This window comes from Anabrus simplex, chromosome 1, assembly GCF_040414725.1.
Source record: "Anabrus simplex isolate iqAnaSimp1 chromosome 1, ASM4041472v1, whole genome shotgun sequence".
Classification (NCBI taxonomy): domain Eukaryota; kingdom Metazoa; phylum Arthropoda; class Insecta; order Orthoptera; family Tettigoniidae; genus Anabrus; species Anabrus simplex.
The window spans coordinates 43,030,203-43,052,397 of NC_090265.1; the positions used below are offsets into that span (position 1 = coordinate 43,030,203).

The 22,195-nt window shown below is 38.5% G+C and overlaps 1 protein-coding gene across 1 annotated transcript in view; it reads right to left on the minus strand.

Moving 5' to 3' along the window:
- The window catches only part of Rrp5 (Ribosomal RNA Processing 5), a 385,044-nt gene that overhangs the window by 198,916 nt on the left and 163,933 nt on the right, over positions 1–22,195 (minus strand). Inside the window, exons 10-11 of the mRNA XM_067156013.2 lie at positions 21,012–21,893; positions 2,778–2,976 (exon numbers count right to left, since the gene is read on the minus strand). Of these exons, the coding sequence (XP_067012114.2) occupies positions 2,778–2,976; positions 21,012–21,893 (1,081 nt within the window). The remainder of the gene's footprint in view (positions 1–2,777; positions 2,977–21,011; positions 21,894–22,195) is intronic.

Below are 22,195 nucleotides of genomic sequence, written 5' to 3' on the forward strand. Positions count from 1 at the left end.
TAATGGAAAATTACTACATACACCTAGACCAATACTTTAATGCCAGTCACAATGAAATCTCAGAGAAACCCAACATACTCTTCGATCTATTTATCACTTTCCTCAGAAACAATAATGCAGCCAACCAAAACTCAACCCTAACTTTAATCAAAGGTACTTTTCCGAGACAATTACCCTTTCTCCCGCACCCTTCAACCCCACCTTAAGTCCTCTTCCCCTCCTAAACCACCTCCACTCTTCCTAAGCTATATATAATTTTATGTGTGTCATTTCACATTGCATTCTTCATTATAAGGACTTACTGTTTTCCATGATTATATAATTTTTACAACACTTTTATACTTTGTTCCAAACCTCTTATGTATATTCCTTGTATATTTATTAGCTATTACTCACCTGTCCCATACTAACATCTTTTTTCATTTACCACATTCACTTGTTATTCCATAATAATCTTACTGTTAAAATTAACATGTTCTTAGGATTTCGTCAAGAGTGATCTTTGCTTTGATGTGGCTGATGATGACCCCTAGATGGGTCGAAACTAGTTCCATGTAATTTTAAAATATTGTGAATATATTTTGTATTGAATAGGTGGAAACCTTTACTGTGTTGTTACACATATGGTATTCTATGAAAAAATTTCAATCCTGCGTTCTCACTATATTTCACCATTTCCAGTCTAATTTCATCTATTTCTGCTGTTTTATGACAATGGAGTTTACTTAACAGCCTTTCCACTTCCTCAAGCATAATTTCACCAACATCATCGTCCTGCTTCTCATGAGCTCAGTTCTTCAAGATATCACCAAAAGATTTCCGTTTATGTTAAGAAGATTTTTAAAATATTCCTTCCACCTGTCCAGTGATTCCATGGGAACAAATATGAGTTCATCTGATTTACCCAAAACACTATTCATTTCCATTTTCCCAGAAAGGTTTCCCTGCCACTTGACAGAGCCTTTCCAATTTTATTACCAAAATCTTCTCACAACCTCTTCTTGGATTCAACCATTATTGGTTTTACTCTGTTTCTTTCATCTACGTACAATTTTCTGTTGGCACCAGTTGTTGTTTGTAGCCATTTCCAATATGCCTTCTTTTGTTCCGTTTTAAACTGCAGCTAATAATTACTATTTTTTAATTATGAAAATATCATTTTATGGCAAAATGACCATTAGCATTAAGTTTATAATGTTTGAATTGACCATCCTACCAAGTTTCACTGAAATTGGTCTGGTCCAACTCAAACAGTTCCCTTCAAAGGGGAATAAATGCCGACAACCGACATATGAAATGTGCATGCGAGAATATTGGAGGAACCTTTCAGTCTGCTTAAGCCACGTGAGAGCAGTAATTTTTATTCATAAGAAATTTGTACGTAGAAGGTAGGGACCCTCTTCGGAAGTAGCCCTGCCCAGGGAGTGGCGCCCGTGCCTGTGAGAGTCCCAAAGCACACTGACCCAGTGTATATCATCTGGTAAGGGTCCCAGCTCAGGGTTATGAGTGAAGACCTGAGCGAAATCTACAGCGAGGAAGATGGACTTCGGAATGGTCGAGTTTGCAGAAGAGGCAGCCCAGTACTCAGAAAATACCATAGTGAGAGTACACTATTCATCAGCAGTGCTTGTTTCCCATGTTAGGGGCGACTGCAAGGGCATCTCTTCTCATGTAAGGGGTGGCCTGAATAATTGCTGACAGTAGCACTAAAACACCTTTGGGAGTGGCTACCTCATCATAACAATTGCCTAAAAATGAGTGATAGTATACCATCAACAACTCGACCTGGCAGGAGCTGGACAAGGGGAAATTGAAATGAAATTTGTGGGCTTCCTCACATCTGCAAGGATGTTCTCGTTAATCATGAGGAAGGTGAGTCAAGTTATGACTATTTTATTCATACCACACAGGGACTTGAAATTGTACCTTGTGCCCCAGATAGCTGTCCAATTATTACCCAGTTCACTTGATTTACTTCTTTGAAGATCACATAGAAACTTGTTGAAGGAACACAACAGCAAGCCAGACAAACTTTATAGCGAGCTAGGGTTGAGCATTTTGGACGATGGGAAAACACCTCATGAAGAATTACCAGCTGGACATATGGAGTACTGGATGACTTGGATATCTTTAAATAGGCTCCCTTGGGTGTTACTAGGTGCAAGACCAATCTGCACAAGCGGGGATATTCGGTGGATTCTGTTTTTGTGTGGCTGTGGTGAAGTGTAGACTAAGGCCCATCTGCTAGTTTGTCATCTCTGTCCTGCCACATATCTGAGAAAGAGCTGCTTGAGGTGACAGGGAATGCACTTGACGTTGCTAAATTCTGTTGCACCACAATGTGAACCTTTGGTGCACAATTTATTTTTATTTATTTTCCATATTCATTTTTTGTACATCTTTATGTATATGTAACTCTCCTTCCGACACGATATAAATAAACCTGATTTACCTAAAACACTATTCATTTCCTTTTTTCCCCTCCCTTTCTAAGATTCCACAAAGGTTTCCCTGCCGTTTGACCTAGATTTTCCAGGTTATTACCAAAATCTTCCCACGACCTCTTCCCGAATTCAACAGTTATTTGTTTTGCTCTGTTTCATCTACATACAATTCCCTGTCTGTATCAGTCCTTGTTTGGACCCATTTCTGATATGCCTTCTTTTGTTCCATTTAAAACTTCCATCCCTTTTAAAAAAATATTGGTAATTTAGCATAAATTATTACAACTGAATCAAACATCTCTGAATACATTTTAAATAATATAATCAACTCACCTTTATAATGATGAGGCATGACTACCCCATGGATTCCATCAGCCAGCTCAACCACAGCTCCTATCTCTGTTACAGACTTCACAACGCCTTTAACTATGCCTCCCGGTGAATATTTAGCTAATGGATCAGCCTGGTTTGCCAGGTGAGATAATATCCTCTTCTGGTCTGTTAGATAAGACTCCAAGAGCGAAACAGCTGACTAAAAGGAAACAAATAAAACATATTTCACAGAAGTTTCTGAACTAACGTAAAGTAGAAAAAAGCTAGCACACTTTCATGGGGACCCAAGTACTATGACGGACAAGAGTAAAGCAATATTGGTTACAAAAAATAAAAGGCAAGGAAGAGGAGTAATCAAATTACACCAAAAGCCATTAGAAGTTGTAGAGAACTTCAAATAACTGGGAGTTGTACTGTCACAGGATGGAACAATAACCAAGGTGGTCAACACCAGGTCGCAACTTACAGGAAGATTCCATCATTGTGTGGGAGACCTAGTAAGGAATGAATAGGTACCAAGACGATAAAAAGAGATGTTGTACACACTACTTTGTCCCAGTTTTGACTTATGGAGCACAAAGATGGATCACAACTGCCTGAGAGAAAAGCAAAATACAGGAAATTGAATTCCAGTTTCTGCAAAGCATGCTTCAAAAATCAAGGAAGAATAGTATAAAAAACACAGAAATACACGCAGGCTGAGAATGGAGAAACTTATGGAATAAAAGAGAGAAAAAACAGGCTGAAATGGTATGGCTATGACAGAAGGATGGAAGAATTCTAAGATCAATGCAAGGAGACCAAGAGGTAGGCTAAGTAGAGGATGGATATAGATAGTGACAGGAGTAGAGAGCAGAGCTGTTGATGTTGCCAGAATAATTCAAAGGAGTTGTGGAAGAACGTACAAACCTGAATTTTATTATAGTCCATATTGACAATTGATCACTATCAAAGGGTAGAGAATGGTCCACCTATTCAATACCATTAGCATTACCATTATAAGACACTTTACAAGCTAATGGTATTGAATAGGTGGACCCTTCTCTAACCTGAAGGTCAGTGCTCCATTACCCTACCCAACAAGGAATCTGATGAAGGGAGGAGGAGGAAGGGAACACTAATCTAAAAGTCCACGCAACCTTCTATTGAATTTTCACTGTCACCAGCTCCTAAAAAGGTGCCTAATTTAGCCAAGGTCTGCTAAAGACAAGCACCGTCCTCTTTCCACAGCAGGTGTCAAGATCCCAGGCAACTGCAGCCTAGTGTACACAGGAACTACGAAACTCAGTTTTGCCAGCTGACTGAAGGAGCAAAACAAATGACTGGGACAAACAGAAAGGTCATCAGTTCCTGAATATTTGCTGCTAGCAGGTCATGACATATAAATCAGCAACACCAAAGTACTGTCAACTACTGTGTCTTATCACACCCTGCTAAAAAAAGGAGCCAATGAAATCCTGAAGCAAACCACCAGCTTCAACTGAAAGGAGGAATCTGAATGGATCTACAAAGCCTGTTTTCCAATGCTAAAACCCTTAAAACATGGAGGACACTGTGGCAGCGGCAAGCCAGAAAAAAAAAATCAACATACACTTCCCACCCATAGCCTGGATTTCTAAACCCTGTGCTGCGACACTTTTAACCAACTTCAACCTTCTTTCTCTATATAGTCACTGTTTCCCAGGTTGCACACTCTTCACTGCTAGGTCTTGTCTTACCCAAACAGAAATTTACACAAAATATAATGATGCACATATGCAATATTCCCTAACTACAAATTCTTCTTACAATTTTATGTTCCTACATCTTAATTTAACAAACTCGCATGCAAATTATTTTACAAAAATTTCCTAACCTAAAAATGGTTCATGTTTGTGGGTTACTGTAGTCACGTCCTAGTTCGTGAACCATGGGCAACGGCTGAGTGGCCAAGTAAGTGGTCCTTAGAGTCGGGATACCAGTTGCTATGGAATGGGAGTGGGCATCTCAGACATATTCTGAGTCATTGCCCTCCTTGTGCTCAGGCGGCTAGGACTATACAATTCACCGGTGGTCCAAAACCCGCTAGAGGAGAGATCATCACTTGGACTATGTGCAAGTAGGGTAGCATCCTGCTTCATGAATTTACCGAGCTCAGAACATTTTAAGCAAGCCTCAGACCTATGGGAGTAATGGAGTCCCACTCCCATTTGACAGGCGAGGGACTCCTTGGAAACAACTTGGCGAACAAAATGGAATTCGATGGGGAGCTATCAATATTAATGGGGCTCATGGAAGAAAGAAGGTAGAATTGGCTGAGTCAGCAAAGAGGATGCATCTGGATGTGCAAGGAGTAAGTGATATTCGGGTAAGGGGAGATAACGAGGAAGAGATAGGAGATTATAAAGTGTACTTGATGGGTGTTAGAAAGGGAAGGACAGAGTCTGGGGTACAGCTTTTTATCAGGAATACCATTGCACGCAACATAGTTTCTGTTAGGCACGTAAATGAGCGAATGATGTGGGTAGATTTGTCAGTTGGAGGAATTAGGACAAGAATTGTGTACGTGTATTCACCATGTGAGGGTGCAGATGAGGATGAAGTTGACAAGTTTTATAAAGCATTGAGTGACATTGTGGTCAGGGTCAACAGCAAGGATAGAATAGTGCTAATGGGCGATTTCAATGTGAGAGTTGGGAATGGAACTGAAGGATACGAAAGGGTGATTGGTAAATGTGGGGAAGATATGCAAGCTAATGGGAATGAGAAGCGTCTGCTGGACTTCTGTGCTAGTATGCATTTAGCTGTTACGAATATATTCTTCAAGCATAAGGCTACTCACGGCTACACGTGGGAGGCTAGGGGTACCAGATCCATAATAGACTATATCGTAACAGACTTTGAATTCAGGAAATCTGTTAGGAATGTACAAGTTTTTTGCGGATTTTTCGATGATACAGACCACTATCTGATCTGTAGTGAACTAAGTATCTCTAGGCCTAGGGTAGAGAAAGTGAAATCTGTCTGCAAACAAATAAGGGATGAAAATCTCCAGGACGAGGAAATTAGACAGAAGTACATGGATATGATTAGTGAGAAGTTTCGAACAGTAGACAGTAAGCAGGTTCAGGATATAGAAAGTGAATAGTGGCATACAGGGATGCTGTAGTAGAAACAGCAACGGTATGCCTAGGAACAACTGTGTGCAAAGATGGGAAAAGGCAAACATCTTGGTGGAATGATGAAGTGAGAGCAGCCTGTAAACGTAAAAAGAAGGCTTATCAGAAATGGCACCAAACAAGGGCCAAGGCAGACAGGGATTTGTACGTACATGAAAGAAACAGAGCGAAACAAATAGTTGTTGAATCCAAAAAGAAGTCAGGGGAAGATTTTGGTAATAACCTGGAAAGGCTAGGTCAAGCAGCAAGGAAATCTTTCTGGACAGTAATAAAGAATCTTAGGAAAGGAGGGAAAAAGGAAATGAACAGTGTTTTGAGTAATTCAGGTGAAATAATAGATCCCAGGGAATCACTGGAGAGGTGGAGGGAATATTTTGAACGTCTTCTCAATGTAAAAGGAAATCATCCTAGTAGTTTTGCAAACAGCCAAGCTCATAGGGAGGAGGAAAATGATGTTGGTGAAATTATGCTTGAGGAAGTGGAAAGGATGGTAAGAAAACTCCATTGTCATAAGGCAGCAGGAATAGATGAAATTAGACCTGAAATGGTGAAGTATAGTGGGAAGGCAGGGATGAAATGGCTTCATAGAGTAGTAAAATTAGCATGGAGTGTTGGTAAGGTACCTTCAGATTGGACAAAAGCAGTAATTGCACGGATCTATAAGCAAGGGAACAGGAAGCATTGCAACAACTATCAAGGTATCTCATTGATTAGTATACCAGGCAAAGTATTCACTGGCATCTTCGAAGGGAGGGTGCGATCAGTCGTTCAATTTTTTGAATTGAATTTAATTTATTGATCGTGATTTACATGCCACTGAGGCTGAAAAGCCCCTTTATGTAGCGTCTTCTTATAATACAATACAGGTTTATGAACACTGTAACTACATTTTTATAATATTAAAGTATTAAACTAAACATGAAACTTTTAAAAAATGAAAATACAGATACCAAATCCAGTAAGGTTAAGACATACATTATATAATAAGTAAGAAAGTAAATCATTAAGCCCTTTTGTTATTTTGGACTACATGGATTTAAAGAATATAAAGCTAAAGCAGAGAAACAATTTTCTTCGAAATATACATATTTCTGATTGTTCGACACAAGAATGTCTGATCTCAGCCTCTTACGTACTCCTCCAGAAAGATAGATGTCAAGAACTGCTTTAGTTGGGTACAGTTAATGTTATTTGCGAAACGGTGAAGATTAAAGACGTTAAAGATACGTGATGCAGTGCAAACAAAGGATTTGTTAAATTTAGTGGTACGATGAAGGGGAATTTGAAGAGTGGTTTTTGTAAACCTATTATCTCTGTTATGTACCGACTCCATAGGTTTAAATGCATTATAAAGGTAGGATGGTGTCTTCAGTTAGAGAATTTTCTGCGTAGCAATAGCTACTGAGATTTCTCGACGTTCATGGAGTTTCAACCATTGTAGCTGTATGTAATAGGGTGTTACGTGTTCATCACGCCTGGCATTTGTAACGTAACGAACACATGCATTTTGTACCCTCTGTAGTTTTATGTTCAATGTTTCAGATAAGTCGTCGTATACGACTGAACCATAGTCAATTATTGGAAATATAATACTTTGAACAAGTAGTTTTCGCATGAAAGGCGGTGTGCATGACATGTAGACCACAGAGAGGCTGTCAGGATCAGATTTTCAGTATGCGCCAGGTAATTGAAAAATGCTACGAGAGGAATAGGCAGTTGTGTTTATGTTTCGTAGATCTAGAGAAAGCATACGACAGGGTACCGAGGGAAAAGATGTTCACTGTACTGGGGGACTATGGAATTAAAGGTAGATTATTAAAATCAATCAAAGGCATTTATGTTGACAATTGGGCTTCAGTGAGAATTGATGGTAGAATGAGTTCTTGGTTCAGGGTACTTACAGGGGTTAGACAAGGCTGTAATCTTTCAACTTTGCTGTTTGTAGTTTACATGGATCATCTGCTGAAAGGTATAAAATGGCAGAGAGGGATTCAGTTAGGTGGAAATGTAGTAAGCAGTTTGGCCTATGCTGACGACTTGGTCTTAATGGCAGGTTGTGCCGAAAGCCTGCAGTCTAATATCTTGGAACTTGAAAATAGATGCAATGAGTATGGTATGAAAATTAGCCTCTCGAAGACTAACTTGATGTCAGTGGGTAAGAAATTCAACAGAACTGAATGTCAGATTGGTGACACAAAGCTAGAACAGGTCGATAATTTCAAGTATTTAGGTTGTGTGTTCCCCCAGGATGGTAATATAGTAAGTGACATTGAATCAAGGTGTAGTAAAGCTAATGCAGTAAGCTCGCAGTTGCGATCAGCAGTATTCTGTAAGAAGGAAGTCAGCTCCCAGGCGAAACTATCTTTACATCGGTCTGTTTTCAGACCAACTTTGCTGTACGGGAGCGAAAGCTGGGTGGACTCAGGATATCTTATTCATAAGTTAGAAGTAACAGGCACGAAAGTAGCAAGAATGATTGCTGGTACAAACAGGTGGGAACATTGGCAGGAGAGTACTCGGAATGAGGAGATAAAGGCTAATTTAGGAATGAACTCTATGGACGAAGCTGTACGCATAAACCAGTTTCGGTGGTGGGGTCATGTGAGGCGAATGGAGGAAGATAGGTTACCTAGGAGAATAATGGACTCTGCTATGGAGGGTAAAAGAAGTAGAGGGAGACCAAGACGACGATGGTTAGACTCGGTTTCTAACGATTTAAATATAAGAGGTATAGAACTAAATGAGGCCACAACACCAGTAGCAAATCGAGGATTGTGGCGACGTTTAGTAAATTCACAGAGGCTTGCAGACTGAACGCTGAACGGCATAACAGTCTATAATGATAATGTATGTATGTATGTATGTATGTATGTATGTATGTATGTATGTATGTATGTATGTATAATCGGGAGTTCACTTTACAAAGAAAAAAATTAAATGTATCCTCCTAATTCAATACGAAACATAATTCCATCATTAGATGGAGCAATAAAATTCAAACATGTTTTGACTCGTTTGAGCCATCTTCAGTGAAATAAGGGAGGTTAAAGAAATCTACATAATACTGTGCCGTATCAGAGCCATGAATTAGTGATCCAGGTACATACATTCAAAATTTTATTAAACATGTTCTGTATTTGGCGCGCACGGATCCGAGAGGGGAAACGCGTGAGGATTGAGAGCCAGGGGAAGTTCCATCCATGGAACGAATGCAATGGAGATATCTGTGTGACGAGAATAGAAGATTGCCTGTCTCGATCCCGTACCATGTGATAATGCAGTGGGGGCAAAAATCGCAGACAGCCAACATTCCGCACGGAAATTTTACGTAGGAAGCCAGCTTGACGGGACGAAAAGGCGAGGAGAGATTAAATTATCATCTCAAATTATATTATGATTAGGAGAACAAAGGACACCACATGCATCTTTGGAATTATGTAGAGAGATTGTCCGAAAGGGGTATGCTAAATATCCCGTGGAATTTAAATTACGCAGTAGTGACTCTATCACATAAAGAAAGCGTCCCACGTGATGCACTGAACACGTGGCCTGCCTGTCGCGGGAAGTCCCGCAATTGCTTGAGAGGCAGGGATGATGCTATGGATATTGCGAGATAGTTTACGAATGGATCAGCTTCCGCATACAATCAAGATTCATGAAATACGTTTAACTACCTTACTAATATTCACGATATCAATAGAATAGATTGATATCCTCTCTGGGAGGAGTCTAGGGTCAGCCATTTTGTTCCAGTGTTAATAAATATACCGACAGCAGGCGCACCCCAGGTCAGTCTGGAACTAGTCTTGGAGCCTACTTCACGTCACTCGTTACCGGAATCCGCTCCTTCATACAAAGAAATTGTTAAGATATAAGCTCGTATGCGGAAAACAGTACACAAATGTATGTGTTTGGGAGCAATAAAATAAGCAATAAGTTATATAACTGTTTAATCGGATGTTGATAATTTTATAGATAATAGGGCATAACTTCTAAGCATGACTGTAGCCCTGAGCTCACTATAAAAGGGACATTGTAACATTAAGTTCATGAGTGGATAATATTCTGTGTTGGTGTAACAGTGTCTTCAGTGCAGAACGAGAGATTCAACCATGTTCCAAGAAACAGCTACCCAGCTCTGGACCCTTGGTATACCAGTGAAGATCGTTGCTGATATGGAGGGCTAAAATCTCCCAGCATGGACCCGCCCGAGGCTTGAATGGAAGGCATCATGCAGCATCCAGCTAAGTGCATTCCATTTTTAGTAATTATGAATGTGTATCTTGTAAATAAGTTAATAGTATCAGAAATAAATTCGGGCACAACTCTCAATAATATGATTGATTAGAAAAATTTATTAAAATATTCTGTCTCAACACTACACTCAACAACACATTGCGCCATTACTTAGCACAAGTAAAAACAAACGAATCACAGTTTTAGTCACAGAGTAAATATAAATTTAGCACGGTTCCGGTGTGAGAAGGTTGGCGACACAATCTCTGGATAAAACAATTTAATAATCAAGAACACTACCAGATATGAAATATACTACACACACTACGAACTATTTTTCTCATCACGTCAAATTTTAAAAGACACTCAATACAGAAGAAAATTCCGTTCATTTATTTTTTGCAAATAAGTTATTTTATTTTTAATTTCATTTTTTTCCCCGTAAAGAATGGCTAAGGAGCGCAAGTGTACTTACTGTGGGTGTGGCGAGGCATTGAGGAGTATGAGGGAGGAGTTGGAAAGTTTGAGGGAGATAATTAGGATTCTCACAGAAGACAGGAAGGAAGATAGGACTCCCTCAAACAATGTACAGGTTACAGTAGGTGTACAAGAGGGAAGGGAAGGAAAGGGAGGAGTTGTAGAAGACAGGTGGTCTAATGTTCTAAGGGGAAGGAGATTGCAGGCTAAGGGCTCTATTCAGGATCAGAATTCAGGACAGGTGTCTGTGCGAAATCGGTACGAGTCACTCCAGGTAGAACAACAGAGGGAAGATGAGGGACAGGGAACTGTTGCTGAGATGTGTGGAAGTAGGAGGAAGAGAAAAGGTAGGAAAGGAAAATGTAGAGTAGAGGATAGGAAAAAACAGGTGGAACAGGGTCATGGGAAGGAGAAAAGGGAGGAGGAAGTAGCTTCTGCAGCTATCAGGAAAGATAGGGCTGACCAGGAGGGGAGGGGATCAAATGAGGTGGGTAGGGTTGAGGCTCTGGTCATGGGGGATTCCATCGTTAGACACGTGGGGAAAGTATGTGGAGGAAAGGGTACCAGGGTAGAGTGTTATCCACGAATTAGGTTGAGGCAGATGTTGAGGAAAGTAGAAGAGAGGGAGAAGGGGAAGGAGAAGGTGGTAGTGTTTCACGTTGGTACCAACAACGTAAGGCAAGCTGATATAAGTACCAACATAGTTGGAGATGTGTGGGATCTGGTAAATGCAGCACGGGTGAAGTTTAAGAAAGCGGAGATTGTTATTAGTGGAATACTGTGTAGAAGGGATACTGACTGGAGGGTGATTGGGGATTTAAATGAGACTATGGAGTGGGTATGTGGGAAACTGGGAGTGAAATTTCTAGATCCTAATGGGTGGGTAGGAGATAGGGATCTGCGCTCAGATGGCCTTCATTTAAACTGCAGTGGTACGTATAAGTTAGGATATTTGTTTGGAAGGGTAATAGGGAGGTACATTCAGGGAAACGGGATGGCCTAGGGAGCGGTGATAAGGGAACAGGGAACTGGAAATCAAGTAGGGATGACATAAAATTGTTAGTGTTGAACTGTAGAAGTATTGTAAGGAAAGGAATAGAATTAAGTAATTTAATAGATATATATTTACCAGATATTAAAATAGGAGTTGAATCATGGCTGAGAAATGATATAATGGATGCAGAAATTTTCTCACGGCACTGGAGTGTGTCCAATTAATTGAAGGGACAAGAATCCACCTGATCGATACTTTCACTTTTATTTAGCCTTAGGCTATTTCAATAGACATTAGATTAAAAGTTCAGAACATGTTTCGAATGCGTTGCATTCATCATCAGCTGCTTGCATTTGGCAAAAGTAAAAATTAGCTAAAAACAGTCTCACAATTTTCTTAAAACCTTAAAAACAAGTGTTAGTAGTGCGTGTGTGAATGGATGGGGGGGGGAAGAGGGGGGGGGATGCATTGAAGGCGTTTGTTAGTTAAACTAAGACTTATTATTAAAAATCTTAATGTTAAAAACACTGATGGACTAAAATACAATTCACTATGCGTCTTGTGAATTTTCCATGAGTTCGTTGATTACTGAAGAACTTGTATGCACTGTGAAGTATTTCTGTTGAGCTATTAGTAAAAAGTTTCCTTGAGAAGGCATCCGGTGTTTTCACGTCTCTTATCTCGTGTTGAGTGGAGAGGTGTGGCTTGTTTCGAATATGAAGTTTGCTAATTTGTAGTTTGTATGAAAACAGTTGGATCGTCTGTATCAACTTGATACATTTGGAGTGTACAGATCGGGAAAGGGTAGCACTGACGCGGATTCGGAATTATTTGATAGGATAGTCAGCTATGTGGGAAACGACATGGAAAGAAATGTGATTGTAGCGGGAGATCTGAATTTGCCAGATGTCAATTGGAAAGGAAATGCGAACGACAGGAAGCATGACCAACAAATGGCAAATAAGTTAATATGGGAAGGACAGCTGATTCAGAAAGTGATGGTACCAACCAGAGGGAAAAATATCCTGGATGTCGTACTGATAAAACCAGATGAGCTCTATAGGGAAACTGAAGTAATAGATGGTATTAGTGATCATGAAGCTGTTTTTGTGGTAGTTAAAAATAAATGTGATAGAAAGGAAGGTCTTAAAAGTAGGACTGTTAGGCAGTACCATATGGCTGATAAAGCAGGCATGAGGCAGTTTCTAAAAAGTAACTATGATCAGTGGAAAACGGTAAATAAAAAGGTAAACAGACTCTGGGATGGGTTTAAAGAAATTGTTGAGGAATGCGAAAACAGGTTTGTACCATTAAGGGTGGTAAGGAATGGTAAAGACCCACCTTATTATAATAGAGAAATAAAGAGACTAAGAAAGAGGTGCAGACTGGAAAGAAATAGAGTTAGAAATGGCTGTGGAAGTAAGAAGAAATTGAAGGAACTTACTAGAAAATCGAATCTATCAAAGAAGGAAGCTAAGGATAACATGATGGCAAGCATAATTGGCAGTCATACGAATTTTAGTGAAAAATGGAAGGGTATGTATAGGTATTTTAAGGCAGAAACAGGTTCCAAGAAGGACATTCCAGGTATAATTAATGAACAAGGAGAGTGTGTATGTGAGGATCTTCAAAAGGCAGAAGTATTCAGTCAGCAGTATGTAAAGATTGTTGGTTACAAGGATAATGTCGAGATAGAGGAGGAGACTAAGGCCAAAGAAGTAATAAAATTTACATATGATAACAATGACATTTACAATAAGACACAAAAGTTGAAAACTAGAAAAGCGGCTGGAATTGATCAGATTTCTGGGGATATACTAAAGACAATGGGTTGGTATAGTACCATATCTGAAGTACTTATTTGATTATTGTTTGGTCGGAGGAGCTATACCAGATGAATGGAGAATTGCTATAGTAGCCCCTGTGTATAAAGGAAAGGGTGATAGACCTAAAGCTGAAAATTACAGGCCAGTAAGTTTGACATGCATTGTATGTAAGCTTTGGGAAGGCATTCTTTCTGATTATATTAGACATGTTTGTGAAATTAATAACTGGTTCGATAGAAGGCAATTCGGTTTTAGGAAAGGTTATTCCACTGAAGCTCAACTTGTAGGATTCCAGCAAGATATAGCAGATATCTTGGATTCTGGAGGTCAAATGGACTGTATCGGGATTGACCTGTCTAAAGCATTTGATAGGGTGGATCATGGGAGACTACTGGCAAAAATGAGTGCAATCGGACTAGACAAAAGAGTGGCTGACTGGGTTGCTATGTTTCTAGAAAATAGATCTCAGAGAATTAGAGTAGGTGAAGCTTTATCTGACCCTGTAATATTAAGAGGGGAATTCCTCAAGGCAGTATTATCGGACCTTTATGTTTTCTTATATATATAAATGATATGAGTAAAGGAATGGAACCGGAGGTAAGGCTTTTTGCGGATGATGTTATTCTCTATAGAGTGATAAATAAGTTACAAGATTGTGAGCAACTGCAACGTGACCTCGAAAATGTTGTGAGATGGACAGCAGGCAATGGTATGTTGATAAACGGGGTTAAAAGTCAGGTTGTGAGTTTCACAAATAGGAAAAGTCCTCTCAGTTTTAATTACTGCGTTGATGGGGTGAAAGTTCCATTTGGGGATCATTGTAAGTATCTAGGTGTTAATATAAGGCAAGATCTTCATTGGGATTGGATAAATGGGATTGTAAATAAAGGGTACAGATCTCTGCACATGGTTATGAGAGTATTTAGGAGTTGTAGTAAGGATGTAAAGGAGAGTGCATATAAGTTTCTGGTAAGACCCCAACTAGAGTATGGTTCCAGTGTATGGGACCCTCACCAGGATTACCTGATTCAAGAACTGGAAAAAATACAAAGAAAAGCAGCTCGATTTGTTCTGGGTGATTTCCGACAAAAGAGTAGCGTTACAAAAATGTTGCATTGTTTGGGTTGGGAAGAATTGAGAGAAAGAAGAAGAGCTTCTCGACTAAGTGGTATGTTTGTGATACAATTCCTTTAGGTTTGCCAATTGCCACCTTTTTAATACAATAAAAATATATTACAAACTTACATATTTATTATGATGTTTACATGGTACATGTTTCGCTCCTTTTCGTGAGCATCATCAGCCAAACTATCATTAATCTAAGATTGTGTAAGATCATAAAACAATTCTATTGGTTCGAGATTACTCTTATAAAACTAATTGACAATCTTATAACATTTTAAAAGTCATACAATAATAAAATTATGTCTTAAGTTAACACTTTTTGTCTAAAATCTTCTTCAGTCCAAACATTTTATGGCCGAAACTCATCCGGTGAACATCTTTTAAAATTGTTTAAAAATAAGAATAAAATAAAAAACTTTGAAATATGGCTAGTTGTGTTGGTTCCCGTTGCTTAACTTGTATAATTATCATTAAAACTTCATAACAGTATTGAATATTTTCTGCAGTTGATAATTGTCATTATGGTCGATAGATTTGTTCTCGTTGCTGGAGTAACATATATAAAATGTATTGATATTAATTTATATTATCAATGGGGTAAAACTGTTCGTGAACAAACTTGTTGATAAAACACTTTTTGATGTGATATTGGATTTAAAATGTTCTCGAACATTTCATAATGGCTCGTTGGTGTATTTTCCTTTCTGCTTCGTAATTGTTTGGTGTTACTCCTAGCCTCTTGAGAACTACTTGTTATCCTGTTTGCACTTCTTGTGTTGTATGAACAAGATAGTTTGGCTGATGATGCTCACGAAAAGGAGTGAAACATGTACCATATAAACATCATAATAAATATGTAAGTTTGTAATATATTTTTATTGTATTGAAAAGGTGGCAATTGGCAAACCTAAAGGAATTGTATCACAAGTAGATCTTCAATACGGACAAAGAAAATGAAGATTATAACCTGCAATAAGTGGTATGCTCCAAGCTGTCAGCGGAGAGATGGCGTGGAATGACATTAGTAGATGAATAAGTCTGAATAGCGTTTATAAAAGTAGGAGAGATCACAATATGAAGATAAAGTTGGAATTCAAGAGGACAAACTGAGGCAAATATTCATTTATAGGAAGGGGAGTTAGGGATTGGGATAACTTACCAAGGGAGATGTTCAATAAATTTCCAATTTCTTTGAAATCATTTAGGAAAAGGCTAGGAAAGCAACAGATAGGGAATCTGCCACCTGGGTGACTGCCCTAAATGCAGATCAGTATTGATTGATTGATTGATTGATTGATTGATTGACTGATTGAAATTATTAATTCCAATAAATAGTAGAGTAGGATGTATTTTAAAAAGAAAATTATATTTCAGGGCTTAGTGTAGGAAGCTTGTTGAGTGAGTTAATGTTATTGGTTTGCTAGAAATCATGGTGAAATTGGTGTAATTAATCCACTTTCACCATTGGGTTACAGTAATCGCGTAATTCATTTTGGGAGCAGGTTAGTTGTACAGTTTTTATTATTTTTGAATAGAAGCTTTTAAAATTTACCTGATGAGTGCATTAGGTTAAAGATTAAGATGGTGGAATATATATCGTAGGCCTGCAGTCACTACAGGTAACTATAGTATAAATAATTCATGTATTTTCTCTAGAAGTAGGTATGCACTCAATACATTTTCCTTTAAATATCAAATCAGTAGTAGATTTAGAGTATTGTTTTTTTTATATTTTTTTTTTAATTTTTATATATATATATATATATGCTGTATGATGTACAATGAACAACGCTGGGATTCGAAACTGACGACCTCCATTTTAGATAGGGGTTTCCGTAAGGAAACATTTTATGTTACTTCTTCTATTCCCCTGCATTGTAAAGAAGTATAATGTTTCTTAGGTGACTAATTATCGAGTTTAAAAGCACTGTTTCTTTATTATTCTTCGACGTGCTCAGGTCACGAACCCGGGTCTATATTGCTTGAGTCTGTGTCAGTGTGAATAGTGAGAAGATCCCTGTTAATTATCTAATTATTTAAAGTTGTGATTTGTTGTTTTACAAAAAGGCTACTGATATGGTTTATATATGAGAAATTAAAAGCAGGTGATTTGTTTTCAAGAGAATGAGAAGTTTAGAATAGTGTGTAGGCTCAGGCTCACACAGGGATTTAACACTTTGAAGACGATGTCACCCCATGTGGGGTGACGGACCCTCATACAAAATATAGTATGTCACCCCTCATGGGGTGACACGGTAATGTGTCCAGGCCTCTCAACTTTAGGCTGTCGCACGAAACTAGTGCTACCATTCGCTGTTGTATTGCATTGCTTGTTCACATAAGGTGTTCATAGAGTGCAGCGCAGTGCCCATTCCTTTCTCAGCATGCTGTGCATTGCGCAACAGGCAGTGTAATTTCTCTGACATTTGTCACCCTGTGACATAAGCAACCATCAGAATTCAGTTATTAATGGCAAGGAAAATAATGTGGATTGGAGTTTATTATTGTTTTATTCTTACATACTGCTTGAGACTTAGCACTCAGATGAAATTGTAAACCGGGGCTACATGTAAATAAATACAATGTTTCTGCAAACCTGAGAATGTTCCCCAGTAATTGTCACTGGCCGGTGATTTGGTTGAATCATTGCCTGATGCAGCTCCGGAATCTTTGCTAGTGTCCTCACTACATGAACTACTGTTGAATTCTGACTCGAAAAAGGTGGCATCACATTGCAAATCCTGAATGTCAACATCTCTTGATTCAGCATTTGAACCCTTTTCAAGTTGTTCTTCTATCTCTCTATCGGTAATCACGGCTTACTCAACACAGAAACACATAACATCAATTAAATTCTTGTCACAAAACTGTCAATTACAAGGAACCCATTGAAAGGCGCGTAAATCAACAGCTCACAACACAGAACACAGTGTTCCACAACAACAAGGGTAAAAAGGTTGTCACCCCTGTAGGGGTGACGTGCGCTTTCTCTGTTGCATAGTCAACCTGATAACCATATGTCACCCCAATGGGGGGACACAAAAATAGTAACTTTGAAGATAAATTATGTCTTTGATTATCATCTACGAATGAAATTACGAACATCCGTAGCCAACAACAACCTGAAAAATGTATATCGCATTTCAGCAGTTTACCACGAAAAAAGCAAATGTACACGTCGACTCTAAAGTGTTAAAGAAGGAAGCTGTTAATGAGGGTAGACCAGTGGGTGTGGATACCCATTTGTTTTGGCTGTCACTCTGAAATATGTGGCTGAGGGAGACTATACTACAGTAAAGACAGACCCGGGAACAGAATAGTATTTTCTGTCACACGGAGTTGTAAAATGCATTATGCTTGTGTCATACCTTGTATACAAATAAATTGTTCGGTCGTAGGGCGAGGTAATCAATGAATGAATTTAGCCGATAGGATCCCTTTGCAAATAAAATAGATAGGGTGTTTCTTTCAGCAACCCGCTACGATACCAGAAGACCCATGATCGAATCCCGGCACATCCAACGTGGAATCGTTCAGGTTCCTTTGACCAGGACAGATATGTTCATACAGCTAATGTTTGAATGTGTATTTTTATTTTATTGTGTTTCTTTGTGTTTCTTAATTGCTTATACAAGTGATTACATTGTTTGTTTTGAGTAAAATTTGACTTTACTCACGTAATGGTGTTGGGTTCGTATTTCTTTGTCGCGAGTAGTGGAGCACTCTATTGTGTATGTAATTTCATTTCAAGTTTTTTTGTTTTTTGTTTTATCTATTAATGGTAAAGGGGGATTAACCACTCAACTAGTTTCAATTGTTTTTCTTGTTTAGTTGTAATTTGGTTCCCAGTGTTGAGGAAAATGTCATGTAGGTTTCGCTGACGCATTCATAATAATAGTAATTTAATGGATATATTTGGGATGCATTTATCTGAATAAAGACTAACAATCATCTTGTCTGGGAAATTAATATTATTTTGTTAATTAATGTAGTTCATAATCACATGTAATCGGTGGCATGGTCCCCAAAGACTTGTATATTATATCTTAAAATTTGCTTTTATTTTGCCAAGGACATTAAAATTTAGTTTGTTCCTATTGGAAGAATTTCATTTTGCCGTAATATAGTGCGTCCTGAATTTCCTCCACACCCTTAAGCCTGTAAGCTAGATATAAATTTTTAGATCCGGACAAACCACCCCAGGAGATCCTATTGTTAAGATCAAGGGTGCAGTGAAGTGTGTTCGAATCCTGCACAGGCCCTGGGTGTTGCCACATTTATTGTCATGAAAACTTGAACTTTGCTTTCACTGCGGCTTCGTATCCCAGGCCAGAAAGGGTTCAATACAAGCTAAAAATGTGCTAAAAACATAATGAAGGAACAAAAGAAAAAACAAAAGAGACATGACAAAAATAAAAACAATAACAATATACAACATTTACATCACTAGATGTAGCAATAAATAACTTGCCGAGACAAATTAATATAAAACATAATTGAATCCAAAAAGTGTGCTAAAACCAAGAAGAAAAGAAAATAAATGATACAGACAGAAACGAAACAAGTGCTAACAGAGAGGTTGCGGACCTCTTAGTCTAAAAATTTTAGTTTGATAACAATTCAAAAACAAGGCTAAATCACTGTGTTGAAAATTCACTGACAGTCTGTCTTTGTAGAAACACCATCACCACGAATGGCTAGGAGGGGAGCAAAAAAGCTTGAGAAACCAAGTTTGAGAGGAGACAACGTGCCAGGTGAAATGTGTGTGATAAGTGATGGAAAAATGCCGAAGAATTTTAAATTTTAGAATAGCAGCATTCTCAATTTCCTCTCAATTTAGCGGTCACGTTCCCGAAGATTGTTTCTCATGTTGGCTAGGTGTATTTGCCTTAATTTAAATGGTCGGGAGGGCAGCGACAAAACTGAGGAGTTGTGTTAGAGAAGTAACAGATGCATGGTAAACCGTAAGTGACCATAGTGGAAACCGTCAATGAAGTTCCAATCTGTAATGGAAAAAACAAGGTTGTGTGAGAAACTTGGGCTGGTAAGTTAAAAATGTGAAATGGGTATGAAGAAATCTTTAAACTTACGGTACTTAAAAGGTGGTTGTCCTCTCGAACCGGCCTGGCCTTCTCAAAGATAACGGTTCCGGGAGATCGTCATATACAAACATTTCCTAACCTAAAATTGGGGATCATACTCTTGTATGGTTACAAGATGAATTTAGACCTAAAATGGTGAAATACAGGTGGGGATGAAAATAATGGTTTTACAGAGTAATTAGATCAGCATGGAATATTGGAAAGGTACATTCAAATGGGAAAGAAAGCCGTAGCATATTTGCATCTATCTATAAGAAAGGGAACAGGAAGGATTGCAACAACTATCGAGGTATTTCATAGATCAGTACACCAGGCAGGGGGCTCACTGATATTTTCAAAGGGAGGATGCAATTAATGGTTGAGAGGAAGTCAGATGAAAACCGGCAAGGTTTCAGACCCCAGAGGGGCTGTAATGATCAGACTTTCAGTATGTGCCAGGTAAGTGAAAAATGCTATGAGAGGAATAGACATTCACATTAATGTTTCGTAGATCTAGAGGGGGCATATGACAGAATACAGAGGGAGAAGGTACTGAGGGATTATAGGGAGATTATTAAAAGCAATCAAAGGCATTAGATTTATGTCAACAATTGGGCTGCAGCGGGAATTGATGGTAGAATGAGTTCTTGGTTCAAGGTACTTACAGGGTTCACCTTTGTTGTTCATAGTTTACATGGATCATCTACTGAAAAGAATAAAGTGGCAGGGAGGGATTAAGTTAGACGGAAATATTATTATTAACAAGTACATTGCAATTAGGAAATATCCTGGTGGCAATGGTCACTTACAGTAGTATGATAGTACGGTCAAGTTAAAACATAATTAAACAACAACAACAAAAACAAACAAAGTACAACAAGCAATTCCATGGAAAGAAGATATTACAAGAAATACTACTAGTTTAACATTCTGAATTCAACATCATCTTATACAAATTCACACACAACTTTACCAACACTTAGTCCTATACAGTACTTCATTTCTAATTTTAAGTGAGAATTTCATTACATAACTCAAGCAGCTGATGATAGTGATCAATCATAAACTTGTTTGTAGCACGACCATCAATTCCTTGTTTATAGTCAATGTTATTGTTGATGTTGTTGTTGTTGTTGTTATTATTATTATTATTATTATTGATTATTTCATATCTTAGATGGTGCATGTTTTAATTTGTCTAATTTTTTCATTACAGATTTTCCTTGCATAAAAGATGCATCCTAGATTTTTAAAATATAAATTGGAGGCAACATGAGTCTTAATACATGGATAAATACGATATTATTTTCAAATACAAGTATGTTTCAATACATTACCTCTAAATTAAAATCCCAACACTGAGACAGCTTAGTGGAGGCTTTGAAGATGTTGGTCTCTACGTTGACAGAAGATAGTTTGACCATTAGCACTTGGTGAGAGTCCAGTCCAAGAGAAAGAGGGTTCATTTCTTTGATGCCCATATATTTCCTACCGACCCAAATAGCTTTAGTCAAACCGGGGATAGGTGCATTCAGCAATATACCATTCTCGTTCACCATCCGCACGCTACAAGGAATCACTTCACCTCCCTTAAGAGCACCGACCCCTTTGGCTGCAATACTACTACCTAATTTAGATTGAAAGAACTGAGCCACAGAATTCTGTACGGAGAACACCAACTTGTCGTGAACACTAAAACAATATGCTGATGACAGTATATCACCTTCTTTATAAGTAGCCAGCAAGAGCTTACTTAATGACGGGTGATCAGTCAAATGTTGTGCCGGTATTATTCCTCTTTCGGATGAATTGCACACTTGGACATGGAGACAATCAGGGCCAACAGAAACAACTTCGACACTAAAGGCCCCTCCTATGTGAACTTGAGATGAACTGGTACGAGCGAATGGCACCAAACTGAGAGTCATTTTATGATTCGTTAAATCTACATCTGTGACGTAACACTTCACCACTTGTCCAATATAGTAACGTTTAGTGGGATCCACGTCAAAATCTTGACTTAACTTGTGCACTGGCACCCATCCTTTTACATTATTAAAAAACTCCACCAGAAGACCTTGAGCAGTGACAAGAATGACGACACCTTCGTACGGTTGGTCTCTCTTGACTTTCTCATAGTTACAGAGAGGAGGAAGAGTTGAACTCACAAGAGAGGGTTTGAGTGTTAGCCATATCCTGCTATTCTTCACTTGTAACACCTGCAAGAAACAAAAAAAGAAATTAGCCAATTCCAGTACAGTATTTCCCTTCCTTTTGAGAAAATGTCTTCACGACCAATAAGAAATATTGTAAATAGAATTATAGGACATATACAGGGTGGTTAGGAACAATGTGAACCAGTTATATGTTAGAGGGTTGGTCATACTGATGCATAATTTGATAAAAATAATTCAACATTTTGCCCCGTTTTCAGTTCATCATGTGCTGAAATTAGCCAAACAAATCACTTGGCGGGTGAATTAAAATGGGTACTGCGAGGTGGTGTTGCTAAATCCGCACA